General features: G+C 37.5%; 2 protein-coding genes across 2 annotated transcripts; one reads left to right on the top strand and one right to left on the bottom strand.

Moving 5' to 3' along the window:
• Positions 1-3,827: 3,827 nt before the first annotated feature.
• Positions 3,828-7,672, top strand: LOC141455148 (uncharacterized). The gene is made up of 2 exons (XM_074130005.1): positions 3,828-7,557; positions 7,668-7,672. The coding sequence occupies exons 1-2, from the start codon at positions 3,828-3,830 to the stop codon at positions 7,670-7,672; spliced, it is 3,735 nt and encodes a 1,244-aa protein (XP_073986106.1).
• A 10,738-nt stretch (positions 7,673-18,410) lies between these two features.
• LOC141455147 (uncharacterized) lies at positions 18,411-20,965 on the bottom strand. Its single transcript, XM_074130003.1, has 4 exons — positions 20,948-20,965; positions 19,864-20,867; positions 19,092-19,752; positions 18,411-18,614 (listed from the first exon to the last, which is right to left on the bottom strand). The coding sequence occupies exons 1-4, from the start codon at positions 20,963-20,965 to the stop codon at positions 18,411-18,413; spliced, it is 1,887 nt and encodes a 628-aa protein (XP_073986104.1).
• Positions 20,966-22,287: the final 1,322 nt, after the last annotated feature.

Genomic DNA, 22,287 nt, shown 5'->3' with positions numbered 1-22,287 from the left:
TTTGCATTTTTTATAGACCTGTCTGCCGCATTTGATCATATCGATAGGTATGCTCTTTTTTACAAACTCTCTGTAATAGGTATTTCTACTAAAATAATCAACTTCCTAAGGAGTTTATATACAGGAACAAAAGCTAGTGTATGGTGCAATAATGGTCTGACGGATTCCTTTTATACATCCATGGGTGTAAAGCAAGGTTGTCTGCTAAGTCCTCTTTTATTTTCCCTTTTTATAAATGACATTGAAGACTGCATGGATGGGGGCGTGCAAATTAAAAATACTGTAATAAAAATGTTGGCCTACGCGGACGATTTGGTTTTGTTGGCTACTGATAAAAGTTCATTACAGCTGATGATAAACAGTCTTCACAAATACTGCTCACAGTGGAATCTAGAAATAAATTTAAATAAATCGAAGATAATGGTATTTAAAAATGGTGGAAAACCAGCAAAAAATGAAATATGGTGGTATGGTAACAATAGGATTGAGGTTGTGAATCGCTACAAGTATTTGGGAATTACACTTACGCGGACATTATCCTTGAGAAAACATTTTGATGAAAGGGTTTCAAAAGCTAAGTATGCCCTTAACTCATTCAGCAATTTTGTAATGAATAAAGATATACCATTTGCTTCTAAGTGGCAGGTATATAATGCAGTAAGCAGGGCAATTGTCTGCTACGGAGCACAAGTGTGGGGATGTACCTGGTTTAAGGAAGTAGAGGTTTTGTTAAAGTTTTTTCTTAAAAAAGTATTTTGTCTGCCCATTAATACCCCTGATTTTGTATTGTATTTGGAAACCAAGGTACTACCCTCATTCTTGTATACCGTCAAAGTGCACATAAAATATATTCAAAGATGTAGGCAGCTTCCGCCATATAGATATCCGGGTATATTGTTAAAAGAAATAATTGAAAAAAACTGTCTTTCTATACAGAATGGGAGAATCTGTGTACAACCTATGATATTCCTTTATCTGATTTTATAAATAATAAATTAAAAATTCATTCAATTGTGAATATTATTAAAAATGGGTTAATTAATAAGTATAATTTGTCAGCACAAAATAGTCAACGGCACATTTTGTATAAACAATTAGATTCACAACTTAACTTTGTAAATACCATTTTGAATAGTAATTCTAACAGCTGGATAATCAAAGCACGGGGGGAACTACTTTATTTTAATAAATATACCTTTGGTAATGAAATAAAACTTTGCTCTATGTGCAATTTGACAGAAAGAGAGGAAAGTGTATTCCACTTTATAGCGGTCTGCCCTATCTTGCGGGAATTTAGGCTGAGGTATTTTGGTAAGGTAATAATAAGTGAGGAAGAATTCATAAATTACTTAAATGGAAAATGTTGGACTAGCTTGGTTAACTACTGTAAAGATGCGTGGAGATATAGGTATGAGCTTATCAGCGAATTTAATTACTGAAATTAAATATAGAAAAGACAGTTTGTACGAAAATATATAATCTTGTAATTAAGTAAATAAATTATTTATTATATAAAACAAAATAAATAAATAAGCTATTAAACAAAAAAAAAAAAAAAAAAAAAAAAAAAAAAAAAAAAAAAAAAAAAAAAAAAAAAAAAAAAAAAAAAAAAAAAACAGCGGGACCTTATATTTGATAAGAATAAGAATCATAGTTTATAAAATAGAAGAAAAAACAGAGAATTATAAATCAGTGTAAATAGATTTGAATTGTGGAGATTGGACGATTAAGTTTTAATTTTTATAATGCCTAAGATTTTATATTTAATGTATTCTTGTTCTCTCTGTTTTGTTTTGTCTTTATAGCCAAAGATGTGGAATTTAAGTTGTCTTTTATTGTCTGTTATTTTGGCCAATTGATATTTAATTTCTTACTATAGAAACTTAATAAGACTTTCTCAATTTCATTTAGACAGCTTCTCACTCAGACGGTCTTTTGACCATGAGTCAAGTCTGTCAGTCTTTTTCTAATTTGCAAAATTACTGTATATAGTTATTGAAATAAAGACCTTTATTATTATTATTATTATTATTATCTACTTTTTTTATGGAAGCCCCGGATATATCCTTAAAAGTACATTTATTACCAATATTTTCGTTAATATTGGGTAACAATTTTACATTTAGATTTACGTTCGCGTACAACGGGTTAATTTCTTTTAAAGCGGCAATCGCTTTGTAAATTTTATTCGCGCTCACTAAATCTTGCCATATGACTCGGTTTTGTGTAGGTACGCCATTAACCAGTACAACCACTTCATGATTTTGGGGCAGTTCGTTCGGAAGTAGGTCCACGTTTTTCTGCAAAGGGAGGGGTAAATAAGTGACGCGACCCATTAACCCTTTAAGTTTTTCACTGACCGCAATTTTCCCTTTTTTCGGCTGGAGACGAATTACACATTGAAACGATTTAACTAATTGTGTCAGCATAGTTTCGAAAATATTCAACTTACCAACTTCTGTAGGCACGGGATCTACTTCTAAACAGTTATACACGGCGCGTCCGGGAATACAATTTTGATTCAATTTTCGTGCAAAGTATAAACAAATTTTGAGACTGCGTCGGTGAATATTATCATAATTTTTATTAATATAAAGAATTATAGATTGCCATGATTTGTTATTGTTTATCTGAAAATTTATGAAATCTTTTAAATCCTCGTCATAAATTAACATATTGCAACACGCGCAAAAATTCTCCGGAAAGGAAAGAACTGTACGTTTTAAGGAAGATAAGTTTTTTTTATATTTATGCAGAATATTTATTTCATTGGTGTCGCAACTAGTAGAAGGTACATATTTCTTAAAGTTGTTTATATCGATTTTTAGTGTTCCGAGAAACTTTTTTAAATCATTAACGGACCGTAAAATAGATTCGACATTATTTGCTCTATTTATACACGATGTTACACGATTAATTTTGAAAAATAGATTACGAATGATGTAAATCTGTCTTTTTATGTTCCTAAACGCGGTGTAGTGGACCGATAATTCCGATAGAAGTTGCAGAAGTGTACTGCATTTAAAAATGCTGTTGTGTGAGGCGCAGTGTATGGTGTGACCTTTTTTTTCGTGATGTCTGTACCGACATTTGTTCGCAAGCTTTTTGATTGACACAGTATTTATATCGCCGTGAACAAATTCAACTAATTTATTTAAAGTAGTGCTCATACTTTGTTTTGAAAAATTACATGTGATACCGCAAGGCCATTCTACAATATTATTATTACCTTTAGTAATGTACTTTTTTAAATTGTGTGCGTTCACGAAAACGTGCTGACTATTAGCAAGTAATGTAAGGCCGGGAGGAATCGCGCTATAAGAGCTTTCGAAGAAATAAGGTTCAGAATGTGTAGTGTGTTTCTGTTTACCTCCGAATACTTTCACGATATTTTTAGGAGTTAGGGTTTTAATTTTATTGATTTCGAACTTATTAACGGCCTCATCAACAACGGCTTTCAATTTATTGTTTAGAAATCTTAAGTATGATCGAGTGATTCCGACTAAATGATTAGAATGTTTTATCAGGTAATAAAACACTGTGCGTTTAGTTTTATTTTTGACAATATAATGTGTTATGGCGGGAACAACAGGTATGAATAAGGTTATGAACGCTAGAGAAGGTTTTTGTATTGTTTTGAGTACTGTATGTAACCAATTTGTATTGTTTATTTGTTTCGTCTTTTAAATAAAGAATTTGTTAAGTATTATTATTTAGTTTAGAAGTATCATCTGGTATAATAATATAACAATTGGGGGCCGTTCCGAAACAGAAAATTGTTTTTACAAAGTCCATTTGTTTGTTTGGTGAGTACAATTTCAGTAACCATGCCTTTTGATTTGTTAAAATTTCAAACTTCACCTTCTTTGGAGATGTTAAATACTGCGAAAAAAGATGATTTGATAAATATTGTAAATCTTTTTGAAATTCCTTTGGTTAAATCATCAATGAAAAAGTGTGAAATTAAGGATAGGTTAATACAATTTTTTCTTGATAAAAATATATTTGAAATTAATACTACAGAAAGTGTTGATCATGAAAGTACTTTTAGTGAATTAGATTGTTCGAATAAAGACAGATTAGAACTTTGTCGTCTGCAGGTTGAACTCGAAAGAGAAAAAATTCATTTAAGATTAAAAGAATTAGAATTTGCTCAAAGCAAAAACACTAACACTTGTAATAATAATTTTTTTGATATTGCCAGAAACATTAAATTGGTACCTTCCTTTCAAGAGCAACATGTAGACAAATATTTTTTACATTTTGAGAAAATAGCTTGTAGTCTGGGTTGGCCTCAACAGTATTGGACGATGCTATTGCAAAGCGTGTTTACTGGGAAAGCTCGCGATGTTTATACGCAACTCTCTATAGAACAAAGTTCTTCTTATCCAGTCGTTAAAGAGTTTATCCTTAAGGCTTATGAATTAGTTCCTGAAGCGTACAGACAAAAATTTAGGGGTTTTACTAAAAGTAGTGAAGAGAGTTTTATAGAGTTCGCAAGAGAAAAAGAGCAATTGTTTGACAGATGGTGTGTTTCAACAGGTGTTGAACGTAATTTTGATAAGTTGAAACAACTTGTACTAATGGAGGAATTCAAATCATGTGTTAGTAAACAAATTCGTTTATTTTTGGAGGAAAAACAAGTTGTGGACTTGGAAACAGCTGCCAAACTGGCAGAAGAATATGTACTAACACATACTCAAAATGACGATGCGAAAGATTTTGCTAGCCCTAATATTAATTTAGCATTTAAACGGGACAATCCAGTGCGAACTGGGGGGCACAATCAGGGTGCATTTCCTCAATTTACTTGTAATTACTGTAAAAAGCCAGGACATGTTCTCGCTGAGTGTTATAAATTAAAAAGGAAAAATTCTTTAGATAATCCAAAGCCATCCGGAGTTGTGTGTAGTGACTCTGCGAAAATTTTATCGGATCCAATGGAAACATACAAACCCTTTTTGTCACAAGGGACGGTGTCCTCTCAAATGGATGGCACTGACTGTGTGCAGATAACAATTCTGAGGGACACGGGAGCCTCACAATCGCTTCTCTTAGCCAATGCCCTCCCCGCTTTTCAGAATAACCAAGTTAAAGCTTCTGTGCTCATTCAAGGGGTGTCCGGTGAATATTTAACAGTCCCGCTTCGTACTGTGTATTTGTCGTCAAATTTAGTCCAAGGTGAGGTGAATGTTGGTATAATTAACTCTCTGCCTTTTGCAGGCGTCCATTTGCTTTTAGGCAACGACTTAGCCGGCGGAACAGTGATACCGAATCCGATATTGGTACACAATCCTGAACCAAATATCAGTCTTAATGAGTGTGGGGAACATGATTCTGCCGCGTCTCCTTCTTGTGTAGTTACGCGGAGTATGAGCAGACAGAGAGAGGAAAACGACCAACAAGATTACCACTTGTCCGATACATTATTAGGAGACTTACTGCAGTCCTGTTCTCCTCTTGTAAGTGAGGATTTCGCTCAAATGCAACAAGATGATCAAGAAATTTCAAAATTAAAAGAGGGGGCATTGAGCGAGGAGGAGGCCTCACAAAATCCCATATGTTTCTTTTTAAAAAATAATATTCTATTTAGAAAATACAGACCCCCAAATGTCCCAACAAACAGTGATTGGGCCACCAAATTCCAAATTGTAGTGCCACATAAGTTGAGACCACAGATTTTAAATCTCGCTCATGATGTTTCATTAGCGGGTCATCTGGGAGTAAACAAAACATACAATAGAATACTAAACTATTTTTACTGGCCGAAATTAAGGTCCAGCGTCTCCGAATACTGCCGTTCATGCCACACCTGCCAAATGGTGGGTAAACCCAATGATAAAATCCCTAAAGCTCCATTGCATCCTATTCCTGCTATAGAAGAACCATTCAGTAGTATTCTGATTGACTGTGTAGGACCCTTACCTAAAACAAGGAAAGGCAATGAATATCTCCTCACAATCATGTGCATGACAACCCGATTCCCAGAAGCGTTTCCTCTTAAAACTATAAAAGCGCAAGTTATAGTTACGGCTTTAAGTAAGTTCTTCGCATTTGTAGGACTTCCTAAACGGATTCAGTCCGATCAAGGAACGAACTTCATGTCGAGCATTTTCCAACAAGTCTCTTACATTTTAGGAATTGAACAAACAAAATCCTCCGCTTATCATCCTGAGAGCCAGGGGGCTCTCGAAAGATTCCATCAAACTTTAAAAAACATGATGCGAACTTATTGCCTTGACACAGGGAAAGACTGGGACGATGGGGTACATTTTCTCCTTTTTGCAGTTAGGGATTCAATCCAAGAGTCACTGGGGTTTAGCCCATTTCAACTGGTATTCGGCCATGAGGTCCGTGGTCCTTTGAAGCTCCTCAACGAGAAAATTTTATCCTGTGAATCACCACCTATTAATCTGCTTCAGTACGTTATAAATTTTCGCACGAAACTAACTAACGCTTGTCAAGTAGCAAAAGAAAACCTTAAGGTCTCCCAAGAGAAAATGAAACTCCGGTTTGATACCCATTCTCATGATAGATGCTTCCAGCCGGGAGATAAAGTCCTCGCTCTGCTTCCTGTTCCTGGAAATTCTTTAAAGGCAAGGTATATGGGACCCTATACTGTTGAGACCAAACTTAGTGATGTAAATTATGTAATCAATACACCAGATAGGCGGAAAAATCAACAATTGTGCCACATAAACATGCTAAAAAGGTATGTAGAAAGAAGCACTTCACAAGAACCAACAAGGCCTGTTTTTATGGTAAATGCTACAGATGAAAAAGATCAGTGTGAAGATATTGAACAGGGAAAATTTATACCATTCCAATTAAACAATTCTACGATCCTACACCACTTGGATGAAAAACTTTTTTACCTTGAAGATTCTCAAAGAACTCGAATAAAGCAACTGATTTTGAAAAATCAACATCTATTTTCCGACACCCCCACTCGCACCAATATGATTTACCATGATATAGTAGTCACGAATTCAACACCAATTAGACAACATCCTTACAGGATAAATCCCTTCAAACATCGTATAATGGATTCAGAGGTCCAATACATGCTGGAGAATGATCTAATTGAGCCCAGTCAAAGCGAGTGGAGTTCTCCATGCGTGCTTGTACCTAAAGCTGACAACTCCTTTCGCCTCTGCACCGACTACAGGAGGCTTAATAAGGTTACGAAAGCGGATTCATTTCCGATACCACGAGTAGACGACTGCATAGACCGAGTAGGTCAAGCAGAGTTTATGACCAAAATAGATTTGCTTAAGGGGTTCTGGCAAGTTCCTTTGACTGACAGAGCGAAGGAATTGTCAGCATTCGTTACACCGGGCGGGTTTTTTCAATACAAAGTCATGCCTTTTGGCATGAAAAATTCCCCGGCTACGTTTCAACGCTTAGTAAATTTAATCATTCATGGATTGACTGGCTGCGAATGCTATATTGATGATGTTGTACTGTATCATAATTCGTGGGAAGACCATCTAAGAGCAATCGAAGAAATTTTTAATAGAATTTCTCGAGCCAACTTAACGATCAACTTGGCCAAAAGTGAGTTTGGGTGTGCGAAAATAATATTTCTTGGGCACGTCATAGGACATGGTCAAATAAGGCCAATCGATGCTAAAGTGCGAAATATTACTGATTTCCCGGTCCCAAAGAATAGAAAGGAGTTGATGAGGTTTCTAGGAATGGCAGGCTTTTGTATTGTTTTGAGTACTGTATGTAACCAATTTGTATTGTTTATTTGTTTCGTCTTTTAAATAAAGAATTTGTTAAGTATTATTATTTAGTTTAGAAGTATCATCTGGTATAATAATATAACAAATGTTTATTAACTTTAAATTTGCACACAATCTGTTTATTAACGCGCATTCACCTTGATACCTATTTATCTTTTTTCGAGTCTGTATCCGTTTTTTCAATAAATTAGCGAATGACACCGAGGGCTTATTTACGTTTTGCCGAGTCAAAAAGTACCGGATATTTCTTTTTAAGTTGATAACAGCTCGATTTCTTCCATCATAACGTTTTTGTCTACTGCTGACTTTGTTTCTTTTCTTTTCATTGTACTTTCTTTGTGTTTCAGTTTTCTTTTCACTGTTTGTTCTGTCTTTATGTTTCTGCTTCCTTGCTATGCCAACTTTATGGACAACATTATATACACTTTGCTTCTTTCTTTTATGTTCTGAATGAGCTATATCATATTCTCCCTGTTTTTTCTTTATTTCCTCTTTATGAGATAAATCGTACTCTCTCTGTTTTTTGTTTATCTCCTCTTTATGAGATAAATTATACTCTCTCTGTTTTTTCTTTATTTCCTCTTTATGAGATAAATCGTACTCTCTCTGTTTTTTGTTTATCTCCTTTTTATGAGATAAATCGTACTCTCTCTGTTTTTTCTTTTTTTCCTCTCTATGAAATAAATCGTATTCTTTCTGTTTTTCTTTAATGTGTTCTTTATGTTCTAAATTGTACACTTCCTGTTTCTCTTGGAATTTTTTCTTTTTGTCTTAAATTATATTGTCGCTGTTTTCTTACTATTCCCTCGCGATTTTTAACGACGTACCGTTGTTGCTTAGTGGCGTCGGGAGTCATAAAATTGTAGTTCTCGAGCTCAGCAGTGCTGTCAATTGTCTGTCTAATACCCGTTACTAAATTTTTAATTATTTGCTTTCTTTTTCGGTACTTAGAAGGCATTTTGGTAAATATATAATAAATATAAGTAAATAATTAATACAGAAGGTAAATACTTAACGTATATTTTTCTTAGATTCTGAAAACAAAAACAAAAAAAAAATTATTTTTTAGCTTCGTAAAAAAAAGTGATTTTGGTTTGTTGCAATAGAACTTCAAAAAGTAATTTGAAATATTTTAGTAAAAATAAAAAAAAAAAAAAAAGGAACTCCAGAACAATAGTTGACCATAACTACAAACAGAAATGGAAGAAAAAAATTTTTGTTAACCAAGCTGAATATGAGTTATGGAATATTAAGTTACAGATTGCAACTTACAAAACCAAATAAAAACCCAAAAGGAAAATTAAAATTATGAAAATAAAAAACCTGAACTTGAAACAAGAATATTTACAATGACAGAGAATTGAGAAAAGACTGGAAGTATCTTCAAACATGGAAATTTATGACTCATGTAATCCTATTTGATAAAGAAAGCTCTTCGAAAAATGTCTCGAATAAAACCTATTTATTGAAATAGGTGTAAACTGGGCTCTAGTAATCGTGAAAGTGAAAAACTATTTTATAAAGTGGTTGACACTTTCGGTTGAAAGTTTATTATCGACTTGTACTATTTTGTGTCAAAATTTGACACGATTGGAATATTTTCCACACCAGAAGCAGACAAAAATATTGCGAATTGATCAATAAAGGGGACATCCATTCCGAAAAACAGACAGAAAAATAAATAAAATAAGAGGATTTGTATCAGAAAACTACATCTAGCAAGTAATTACCCTATTCTTTTGATCAAACAACGAAAACAATCTATGGAATATAATAACTTATCGAAATAAGAAACTGTTTGAAACTTAACAATTAATCAGAACTAGGCTCACTTTTTGACGAGACATTAGCAATTAAGGTGCACTCAATCTTACTAAAACAAGCTCTACATATATTCAGCTAATTATTGAAGTAAATTATATGAAACTAAGTAATAGCAAAATATCTACTTACAAAATTAAGAAGAATGTATGAATATGAAGTCTTCAACAAAGTTGCTTAATAAATAATAAAATCGCAAAAATTGCTAACACTTATTTCAACAACTGTTAAAAGACGTTTGATTTAGGTTAGGTTATATCTTTACTTCTATTTTACAGTGTATACAAACCATAATGGAGAGGGGAATCACAATACTATAACCTTTATTAAGTAAAACACTATTTTTTTGTTCACAACCTCAGACAAAAGAATAAAGTATAGTAAAATATATTTTATTAAGTTAGGATTAAGTTGTAAATATATTATCAGTATAGACATATCGTTGTTCTTTTTAAAATTTTAGAAGTTTTCACAGTGGGGCGCGCTAGTTGACTTAGCAGATAACAAGGTTTAGAGACACAGAAGGTTACAATGCAAAATAAATAATACGGTGTGTCTGTGTGCTTTTTTAAACCCTGGTATAATATTTTTAATAATAATAAACATTTTTGAACAAACCTGTTGTAAAAATAAAGTCGTATGTTTTCTTTTTAAATTTTAAACATTTTTTTGTGTTTAATTGTTCATTCATGAAAATCAGATCACCCATCGATAATTTAAAACGATTGCAATACTTTCCATTAGTGGAGAAAGATCAGAATGGCACTTCAATATAATTTAACCCCTGTTCCCTCGCCAATTTTATCAAATTTGGGCTAAGATTTTCAGAGTTAATAATGATAATTTTAGAGTGGGTTAACTTAGGTGAGGCAAACTCCCCTCCTTGACTATCTCCTTATCATTTTCCAAAATATTCCAAACCATTAAAAGTCTATTCTGTAAAGTTGCTATTCTGGTTTACAGGTTTTTTCAACATATGGGATAGGCAATAGTTTTATACATTGTACTTTAATACTTCATACCAAGTTAGTGGAAGGTAGATGTAGCATTATCATATCAGTGAGTAGAAGATAAAGACTAGAGAATAGTTAGGGGGGAATGTTGCCAAGTTGGCAGGAAGAAAATGCAGACTGAGAATAGTTATGGAGAATTACTGAACAACTAGTCGGAAGATGTAGAATGAAAATAAAAACATGTTACGAGTTATGGGGGAGTGGTAACAAGTGGTTGGTGGTAAGAAGATGGATATTGAGAGAAATGTTATGGGATGAATGATGAATGATGAATACATCCCATGAAGGGGTATTAAATAATAGAAAGTAATGCAGTAAAAGTTGAAACCTTCTTTCTGCCGAATTTAATCAAAATCGGGCGATGAATATTGATTAATTGATGAATATTGAATATTGATTAATTGATGAATATTGAATATTGATTAATTGATGAATATTGATTAATTGATGAATATTGAATATTGATTAATTGATGAATATTGAATATTGATTAATTGATGAATATTGAATATTGATTAATTGATGAATATTGAATATTGATTAATTGATGAATATTGAATATTGATTAATTGATGAATATTGAATATTGATTAATTGATGAATATTGAATATTGATTAATTGATGAATATTGAATATTGATTAATTGATGAATATTGAATATTGATTAATTGATGAATATTGAATATTGATTAATTGATGAATATTGAATATTGATTAATTGATGAATATTGAATATTGATTAATTGATGAATATTGAACATTATTTCAATTATTTATATGTTATACAAAAGCTAACATATATCCACATAAAATTTCGATTTGTAATGTCAATTCATTCATGTAAATCGATCGGTTCACTCGTCAATAATTTTAACGATTGCAGCGCTTCCTCATATTGGGTGTAAGAGCATGATGGCGCTTTAAAGTCAAGTAGGGAAGCTTTAACCATTTCTTCGTGTTTAATTTTATCAAAATCGGACTAAACGTTAAAGAAGTATTAGTAAAAATAGTATTCCCTCTCTACCCCTTCCTCCCTTCCTGAAGTGGCACAACGTCGAGACTTCTATAATGCAAATCTGTACAAGATATAGGATTCGAATGACGCTTTATTCATGAAAATTAGTTCATGCGTCGATCATTTGAAACGATTGCCATACGTCCCCCTAATAAGGGTAAGAGCAGAACGTCGTTTAAATGTTACGTAGGAGAGCCCTAAACCTTTCATCCTGCCAAATTTTATCAAAATCGGGTTAACATTTACAGTGTTATTAGTAATAATAATTTTGAGAAGGGGCCTCACTTATATGGGGCTAACTCCTCCCCCATCTGACGTATAGCGTCGAGACCCCCAAAAGGCACATCTACATAAAATTCCGAATCGTATGACTCCTCATTCTCAAAAATCGGTCGGCGCGTTTAAGCGCTACGTTGTTTACAAAAAAGGTAACAACAACAACAAGAAGAAGAACAAGAAGAACAAGAACAAGAACATTTTCTGAAAAAGCTGTTTTTGCTCATTTTCGGCAACATTTTTCTCAAAATCTACTAAATCTGGGTTGTTGCAAAAAATTACAGTCATAAAGGAGGGTTTGCTCTACATTTTAAAGAAAATTTGGGAATTTTATCTTTTATAGAAAAAGTTAAAAAAATTGTCAAAGTTGGGTGTTTTTTAACGTTACGCTATTTCGTGCAGTTTTTGACGATCAACCCTTATACAACTGTCCTACCGGACAGTTTTAATATTTATTTATTCAATTTTAGTTCCCTTTTCGATCCACCCCGTCTCCACTGTAGCTGGCCGCAGACAGGAGCTTGTAAATAGGTAACAATTTTATCTGGCGCCCAACGTGGGGCTCGAGCAAGTTTGCGAGTTTATTAATACTTATTTTTTTCCCTTTAATTGGTGGTTTATTAAAATATTTTTTTTGTATTTATTCCTATTACAGACTTGCATTATTTTTTTTTAGGTTGGTTTTGTTTCATAAAATTTATTAATCATGGATTAAAACTGATGAATTAAGTTATGAATTGGCCATAAGGGGTATTTCTGGTGAAGGATTAGTCCCCGATTTACGAAAGAGGTTTGTTAAGGCTTTGCAATCAAAGATACCACCAATTGAGAAATTATTTTCTGCTCTACCTGCTAAACGAGAATTTACACTTTGTGTTAAGAAGTTCGAAGCGCTTAAAGATCAAGCGGAAGTATTAGCAGAAGACGATACCAATGACATTAAGCGACTCCATACACGGCTTCTTCATGTAAAGTTTCGGCTGGATAGAATCACTGAGCTCGTGAGTGAGGAGGCAGTTGAGCAAGAAGCTATGAAGAAAGACGTAGGTAACCTTTTGGAGTATCTCACAGAACTTCAAGGAGAAGCAGAAGTACCAGGGAAGCAGATGACTTCCTTATTAAAACTAGGTATTACGTTAAGGTGAATCCAATAGTCACCCACTACCCCTTCCACACCACCAGCGGAGCAGAAGAGGTAGGAACTAACTTGTGCTGGAATTGCCATCAAATCGGCCATACGCTTAGGGTTTGCCCGAAAAGAAATAGTAGCGTCGCTCCCTCACAGGATACTACTAACTCAAATGCAGCTGCCCTCATTGTCAACAACAGTGAAACTCCAAAGGCGACCGAGCATGAGAGGACAGAGCTCGAGTCATTCGCCTAAGATGTCCCCATCAGATCCCGAGTGGCGCGAATGGATTGCGGTAGTTTCTGCCTTTATGCAGGGAAAGACTGTGCGACCACTCCACCAGATGGCTGAGAAGCAAGACGGAAGACCACAATTACGAATTTCTATTTTTGGGCTATAGTTTACGGCATTATTGGACTCTGGAGCCACTCGTTCTCTTATTGGAGGGGTCGGTTGGAGAAGGCTGAAGAAATTAGAATTGCCGGTAAAGAAAGTAGAGCCACTGAGAGTCATTACCGCGAATGGGAACCGCTGCGAAGTGCTTGGTTCTGTTGAGATGCCTGTGGAGTTGACTGGGAAAGTTAAAATAATTGAATTCTTAATAGTCCCAGCCTTGGTGAATACCATAATTTTAGGGGTAGACTTCTGGGAAGCAATGGGCATTGTCCCAGATTTGAAGAACAAGCAGTGGACATTCAGTGAAGTTGATGAAGAAGAGGTCCATGTATCTGCAGCGTTGGTAGAAAGGGCGGAACTGACCACACGACAAGAGAAAGAACTCCAGAAATTTCTGCAATATTGGCAATCAATCACCAATACGTCGGAGGGTACAGATATCGTGCAGCACTCGATCGACACAGGTAACAACAAGGCTATTAAGCAGAGATATTACCCTGTATCGCCTGCAATTCAGGCTATAATAAATAAGGAGTTAGACAAAATGTTAGAGGCTGGAATCGTAGAGCGGTCATCAAGCCCTTGGTCCTCGCCGGTAGTGCTAGTAAAGAAACCAAATGGAGAACACAGGTTTTGCGTGGACTTTCGGAAGCTAAACGCTGTTACGAAGAGAGACGCGTATCCGTTGCCGTACATTTCACACATACTGGACAAGTTAAGAGGGGCAAGGTATTTATCTTCCTTAGACCTGAAGTCAGCTTACTGGCAAGTGAAGGTGAAAGAAGAAGACAGAGAGAAAACAGCTTTCACTGTTCCGGGTAGAGGTCTGTTCCAATTTATACGTATGCCTTTTGGGCTCAATAACGCCCCAGCTACTTGGCAGCGGTTAATCGATACAGTCCTAGGACCAGAGTTGGAACCGAAAGTGTTTGTGTACCTTGATGACATTGTGGTGGCAACCGAAGAGTATGGAGAACATCTAGAGATATTGGAGCTGGTGCTGAAGAGACTTCAAGAGGCAGGCTTAATTGTCAACTGGGAAAAAGCACAAATCTGCAGAGCCGAACTCAAGTATTTGGGCTATATTGTAGACCGAAACGGTTTACATGTAGACCCAGAAAAGGTCACGGCTATTTTGAACTTCCCTCAGCCGCGCACAGTCAAACAAGTGAGACGATTTATAGGGCTAGCAAGTTGGTATAGGCGATTTGTTCCGCGTTTTGCGACAATTAGTTCACCGTTGACAGAATTAACGAAGAAAAACAAGAAATGGAACTGGGGAGAAGACCAAGCCAGTGCGTTCATGGAACTTAAGAATATTTTAGTTTCCGCACCCGTGCTGACTTGCCCCGACTTCAGTCAGCCATTTGTACTTCAAACGGATGCTTCTTCTGCAGGAGTGGGAGCCATCCTTTCTCAGGTTTTTGAAGATGGTGAAAAACCAATCGCCTACGCTAGTCGAAGCCTAACAAGAAATGAAAAGAACTTTTCCGTAACAGAGCAAGAATGTTTGGCAATGCTTTGGGCGATCGAGAAGTTTCGACCTTATCTCGAGGGGGCCGAGTTTAAAGTAATAACGGACCACCATTCTTTGATCTGGCTGCTTAACCTTAAGGATCCACAGGGAAGATTAGCACGCTGGGCATTGAAACTTCAACAGTACTCATTTACCGTTCAACATAGACCTGGAAAACAGCATGTAGCGGCCGACGCGTTATCCAGGGTTTGAAGAAGTGGTAGAAGCAATAAACTTGACATTTGATGATGTGGAGGGCTGGTACGCGTCAATGCTTCAGAAGGTACAAAAGGAACCATCTAAATACCCAAATTGGAGAGTGGAAGGAGAAAGAAAATTGTTCAAGAGGGTAGCTGAAGGGCGCAACCAGCTATTAAGTGATCAGTTTTGCTCGTGGAAATTAGTGGTTCCTAAGAGACAACGGCAGGAGGTACTACAGGAGTATCACGATAGTCCAATGTCCGGACACCTTGGAAGTTGGAAGACCCTTCAACGCGTAAAGGAACAGTATTACTGGCCGGCAATGGCTGCAGATGTAGCGCGATATGTTGCGAGGTGCAGTATTTGCCTCCAGAATAAACCTTTACAACGGCAACCTGCCGGATTGATGGGGAAATCGAAAGTAGTCAGTGAGCCCTGGCAAATTATCTCAACAGACTTGATGGGACCCTTACCATTATCCTCCAAACAAAACAGATACCTGTTAGTGGTAGTGGATTATTTCACTAAGTACAGCCTACTACTACCATTAAGACAGGCAAATACTAAAACAATCACCAGACTTATAGAGGAAAATGTTATCTTGAGGTTTGGAGCTCCTCAGAGGGTGATTTGCGATAATGGTGCGCAGTTTATCAGCTCCGAGTTCAAGAAGTTGATGGAAGATTATGGAGCGAAGATATGGTTCACTGCAGCGTACCACCCACAGGCCAACCCTACCGAAAGAGCAAACCGAGTCATTAAGACGATGATGGCATCATACGTGAGAGATAACCACCGAACCTGGGATCGAGAGCTTCCTAAGCTTAGCTTTGCTTTGCAGACCGCGGTGCACGAGGCCACTGGTTTTACGCCGGCCTATCTCAACTTCGGTCGAGAGTTAAAGAGGTCGGGTACTGAATATGCACAGGTGGACTCCAATGACATTACTCCGGAAGTAAGCAGGGAGGAGCGAATGGAACAACTATCCAAGATGCCTCTTCTCTTCGAAGTGAAGGATCGTTTGGCAAGAGCTTATGAGAAGGCAGCGAGGAGTTACAACCTAAGAAGACGTCCCTCTAGATTCCACGCCGGAGATATCGTATGGAAAAAGAGCCACGCGCAATCAGATGCAAGTAAATACCTCGCAGGTAAACTGGCACCAAAGTTCCAGCAGTGTAGGATAAAAAGAATGGTATCGAATGTTATTGCAGAACTGGAAGATTTAGAGAGCAGATCATTAGGTTGCTGGCACGTAGATCAACTTAAACCTCACCCATCTCCGTAATCACATACCGTCTAGCATCAGATCCCCGACGTTTCACTCCGGTAGCAAGGGGGGAAAATGTTACCGATAAAAATCGGCTACATTAGATTTTTAGGGAAATTCTATAATAATTTATTAAATATTTAATTAGCAAATGTACGCCAATTAATTCGAAAAGAATGGTCTAAAGCTCAAGGTTTTTAATATGTTAGAAGAAAACACATGTATTTGTCAACTGTCCAAAATTAAACAATAGACCATATGAAATTATAAAAAAAAAATAGAAAATCTGAAAAATAACAACGAGAGACCAAGATCAACCGGGGAGTTTTTTTGAAGCAGGCTTCGAGTGCACACCTGCTTTACGATCGGCGTTGCCGGAAATTCTGTTTCAATCTTCAGGTGAAGAAATAGGAAGTACGTGGAGGCAATTCTGGATTTTTACTTAGACAAAAGGAACTGGAAGAACTGGGCCCGAAGAGAGAAGCCATCCAGGGTTATTTGGTGAGAGAGTGATTTCACCCAGATACTGTTTGGACTATTTATAGATATTTTTTTGATTATTCAATTACTTTTTATTGTTATAGAAAAGCTATTTAGTACATTTGCTATTTAATACCTGCATTATTCTCATTGACATATATATTTTGGTATAATATATACATATTTTGGTTTATTTAATTTTTCCTTTTTCTTGTCTATTACTTTATCCGTAGGTTCGCTGTTGCTACGGTAACAAAATAAACAGCGTGGCGCTCAACATATTTCATCTTTAATTTCTACTACCATTATTATATTTATTTATTCAATTTTAGTTTAGTTCCCTTTTCGATCCACCCCGTCACCACTGTAGCTGGCCGCGGACAGGAGCTTGTAGTTACGGTTCCGACTTAACACCTTATCAGATTATAATGATAAAATTGTTTATTCCAAATTTTAAAAAAATCTGTAAAGAAGATATGTAACTTTGTAAAATAGACAAAAAGGAAAATCTATCCAAAAGGTACAAAAATCTCCTTAACTAAAACTTACAGTTTAAAATGTTAAGTATAAGGGTTGATTAAACGCCAAAAGGTACACAAATCAGCAGTACCCAACATTTCATTAATACTTCATTAATAGTTAAGTAATTCTACTGCATTAATTTTCATTAATAAGTTATTTTTTAGAATTTATTAGATGTCACAGACCCTTATGCTGGCCACTTCATTTATAATATTTTTTTTGTTATAATTATGATAAATCACATATATATGTACATGCATGTTAAAGTAGAAATAGACAAAGTTAGAGTAGGCTACTGTCTTGAATTCGTCTTACCGAAATATTCGTGAGCACAAATAACACACAGTTAATAACAAGTAGATTATTCAACAACAATTATTCATTTCTCAATTGTAATTTAATTGAATTATACCTAGACTGAGAATGTAATTGAAGAAAATTATATTATTTGCGATAAAGCCAGATAATTATTACCTATTATTGTAAATGTTTGACTACTTCATAAAATAACAATTGCTTTAATCGAAGAATGAACTTAAACCAACGATTTTTATTTAAAAATAAAAATAAATAAATAAAATAAAATCATTAATATATGTTGGTTTGAGCATTTTTTTAAAAAAAGTATTTGAATTTTTTAGCCTATTTTTTTTTTTTTATAACGTTTTTCTTTCTAACCTGTAATTAATAGTTTGATTATTCTATATATATAAAATTGCACATCATTTGTGAAAAAGTGAATTTTGAAAAAAGGTGAAAAAAAAAAGTTATGTCAGATTTTGTCATATTAACTTGAAACGCTAATATCTCGCTCGGTAAGGCGGCACAAACGAAAATAACTTTATATTTTATAAAATAGTTATTTGTAAAGTTGTACGTGATAGAAAAATACTATTATTTCGTGTAATAGATAATTATTTATGGCTAAATATAAATCCATTAGCCGCTGTTGTATGCTGGTAGTTACATAGTTACTTTAGTTGACGTAGAGATGCTGGTGTTATTCTGTTAGTAACTGTTAGTTACTAACTTCGCAACACCCCTTCACGGCCTTGGTCATACAAGATGCCCACATAGCCAACCTCCACGTAGGCCCCACTGCCACTCACGCATTTCTGCGAAGTCGATATTGGATTGTCAATGGTAAAAATGTTGTCCGCCGACAATTGGGAGCCTGTAACAAGTGTTTCAGTGTCAAGCCAACACCCTTCAATCCGCTCATGGGGCAACTGCCAGAAGGAAGAATAACTTATAGTTATTTGTCCAAGACAATATACGTATATCAGGGAGGAATTAATTGTAATAATTATTGTACTTATGTGAGTCTCTATCCATAAAGTCCAAAAGTTTGAGCTCATTAAATAATAAACTAAGACACAGTTTTCTCATAACCTTGTGAACACAAACCACAGTTTTTAATAATAATACGCACAACATGAAAAAGCTGATGCTAACATGGCCGACATTCCTTCACAGTGACGCTTGGCTTAACATCCTACCAGCACATCCCCCTCTCTCTTCGTGCTCACCCAATTGCGCCAACTGACGCGGGGCACACTCTGGGAAAAAACAAGTCTGGGGGGCCGCCACTATTGGGGAACCAAACATCCTCCCCCGCAGTGGACTCGTCTGAGATCCACTTACTGATTTGGGAGGGGGCAAAGCTTCCGGACAGGCCGACTGATCAGTCCTGAAGTAGTCTTCACCTCGGCCACCCTAGCCACGTTGTCTCGCCCATGGTGAAGGTTGACTATTCGGCCAATGGACCATTGCAGTGGAGGGAGGTTGTCGTCCATGATCATGACTACTTGTCCCTCTGCGGCCGGGAAGGAAGGCGAATGCCATTTGAGCATGGCCTGCTGCTCGAGGAGGTACTCCTTGTGCCATCTTTTCCAAAACTGGTTGACTGTAAATTGTGCCATGGTCCACTTGGAACGAAGCGCTGTGCGGGGAGTTAATGAACCGTCGGTAGGAAGAGCAGTCATTGGCCGCATAATGAGAAAGTGACCTGGCGTCAGCACTTGCAGGTCGTCTGGCGAGGACGAGACAGCGGTGAGAGGTCTTGAATTTAATATGGCTTCAATTTGACAAATGATTGTGAAGAAACACTCCATGGTGGGCTCTTGAGTGCCTAACGTGACCTTCAGTAATCTTTTAGTGGATTTAACTGCTGCTTCCCAGAGGCCTCCAAAATGTGGTGCTCTAGGAGGGATGAAATGCCACTCGATGCCTCTTTTGTTGGATTCTCTCAGAATGGCCTCCTGAGACTTGGCGTCATTTAGTAGTGTGGATACCTCCTTGAGTCTTCTTTTGGCTCCGACAAAGTTAGTGCCATTATCCGACCAAATGTGACTTGGCACACCTCTCCTGGCAACGAAGCGGTTTAGGGCAGCTAAAAATGCTTATGTTGTGAGGTCTGTGACTAGCTCCAGGTGTATGGCCTTGGTGGAAAAACAGACAAAAATGGCGAGATAAGACTGGAGGACTTTGGCTGAACGCAGGGAAGCAATTTTCACGTTGAAGGGGCCTGCATAGTCTATGCCAGTGGTGGTGAAAGGTGATGAAGCGCTGGCTCTTCCTTCTGGCAGTTGCCCCATGAGCGGATTGAAGGGTGTTGGCTTGACACTGAAACACTTGTTACAGGCTCCCAATTGTCGGCGGACAACATTTTTACCATTGACAATCCAATATCGACTTCGCAGAAATGCGTGAGTGGCAGTGGGGCCTACGTGGAGGTTGGCTATGTGGGCATCTTGTATGACCAAGGCCGTGAAGGGGTGTTGCGAAGGCAACAAGGCAGGGTGCTTCTGAGATTCGGGGACAGCGGCCAGTCTGAGTCTCCCTCCAACTCGCAGCACTCCATCAGTGTGCAGAAATAGGCCTAAGGTTTTGACGAGGCGTAGTCTAGGCCGGGGGGACTGAGCATCCTCAATTTCCTCGGAAAGCGAGTGCTGTTGGGCTCGGACTATTAGAACTCGCAGGGCTTCGCTACGTTCCTTTACATTCAATGGACCCGACCTACGATGCACTGGGTTTCTAATATTGTGGGCGAATCGCAGGCACCAGGCCACTACATTCTGCAGAGTATATGGACTGGAGAATTTAGTCTCTAATTCCTCAGGGCAGGACATTACACTTGACACATTGAGGGCCTGGGAGCGAATTTCTGCTCCTATGACAGGGTCAGACAAATCGGTACTCACTTGCCCAAGGGGCCATGACTCGTGGTTTGATTTCAGCCAAGGGGGGCCTTCCCACCAAAACTGGTGACTCACTAATTCTTGAGGACGTACTCCACGTGAGGCACAGTCAGCGGGGTTTTGTGAGGAGGAGATGTGGAACCATTGCGAGGCGGGTACTTTTTCTAAGATAGCAGCTACTCTATTTCCCACGAACACCTTCCAATGCGGAGGTGGTGTTGCTGTAATCCAGGCCAGGGCAATGGTAGAATCCGAAAAGGCTAGGATGTTCTGAGTGGTTATCTGAGGGAAAAGTAATCTGACCTTGTTAATAGTAAGGGCAAGTAGGTGGGCCGCACAAAGCTCCAGACGAGGGAGCTGACCGGTTTCATGGGGGCCATTCTGGCTTTAGACATGACCAGGCTAATGACAGTGTCCTCAGACTGGGACACAAGGTAAACTACGGCCGCATAGGCTCGCTCAGACGCGTCAGCAAAACCCACTAAATAACACGTAGGATTGGGTAAAGACAAAAATCTAGGTATATGAATTTAAGACAGGTCAGGCAGGGAGACAGCGAACTGAGCCCATTCCTGGACGATTGATGAGGGCAGGGGATCATCCCAATCAAAGGAGGCTGAACAGACTATTCTAAATATTGCACGAGCAAAAACTGTTATGGGGATCAGCCATCCCAAGGGGTCAAAAACTTTTGCAATCTGACTGGCTAATTGTCTTTTAGTTTGAACATTAGGAACGGAATGGATTAGAAAATGGAAGTAATCTTGAGACGGGTTCCAACAAAGTCCGAGGATTTTCAATTGTGACTCCTCATCGTTTTCTAAACAGACTGAGGACATGGCTGGAAGCAGATATTCAGAGGGTATTTTATTTAATAATTGCGGTTGATTTGAGGCCCACATTCTGAGTTCAATTTGAGCCTGACTCAATAATTGGATTAACTGATCTCTGGATTGCAATGCCACTTCTAGAGTAGGGCCTCCCCCAGAAATATCATCTACATAGGTGCGGTCACGTAGTATCTCAGAGGCCAGGGGAAAGGAAGCCTGAGAGGTCAGAGCTAATTCTTGAAGGACGCGACATGCTAAGTAGGGAGCTGACGTGGTTCCATAGGTCACAGTGCACAAACGGTACTCCTGCACTGGTTGGCTCGTATCAAATCGCCACAGTATGCGTAACAAATCCCTATCTTCCGGGGGGTATAGTATCTGTCTAAACATTTGGCGAATGTCGGCCGTAAAGACCCATTTGTCCACTCTAAATCTGGTAACCACCTTCCAGATATCGAGCTGTAAACGGGGTCCAGGAAGCAAGAGCTCATTGAGGGAGATGCCTGAAGAGGACTTCTGGGAAGCGTTAAATACTACACGAATTTTTTCCGGGGGATCGTCTGGACGGTGTACCGCATGATGGGGAATATAATAGACAATTTGACCTGACTTGAGAGGAGGGGCCAGTTCCATATGATTCGAATCTAAGTAGTCTTTCATAAACTCCACATAGGGAGCACGGAGATGTGGGGACTTGGCATGACGGGATTCAGTTTGTAAGAGACGCCTTAAAGCAATCTTTCTAGATACACCGAGGCAACACGGACTGGTTTTAAATGGCAGGGCCACAGAAAAACGACCAGTAGGGAGTCGAGAACATGACTTCGAGAAACACTCTTCAGCTTTCAATTCGTCCGGGGTAAGAGGCGAAA

Source organism: Rhodnius prolixus, unplaced genomic scaffold (genome assembly GCF_049639745.1).
Source record: "Rhodnius prolixus isolate KJV_2025 unplaced genomic scaffold, Rpr scaffold_27, whole genome shotgun sequence".
In the NCBI taxonomy this organism is placed as follows: Eukaryota; Metazoa; Arthropoda; class Insecta; order Hemiptera; family Reduviidae; genus Rhodnius; species Rhodnius prolixus.
Note: the sequence above shows the minus strand (reverse complement) of the source record. Positions and strands in the feature narration are given on the sequence as shown.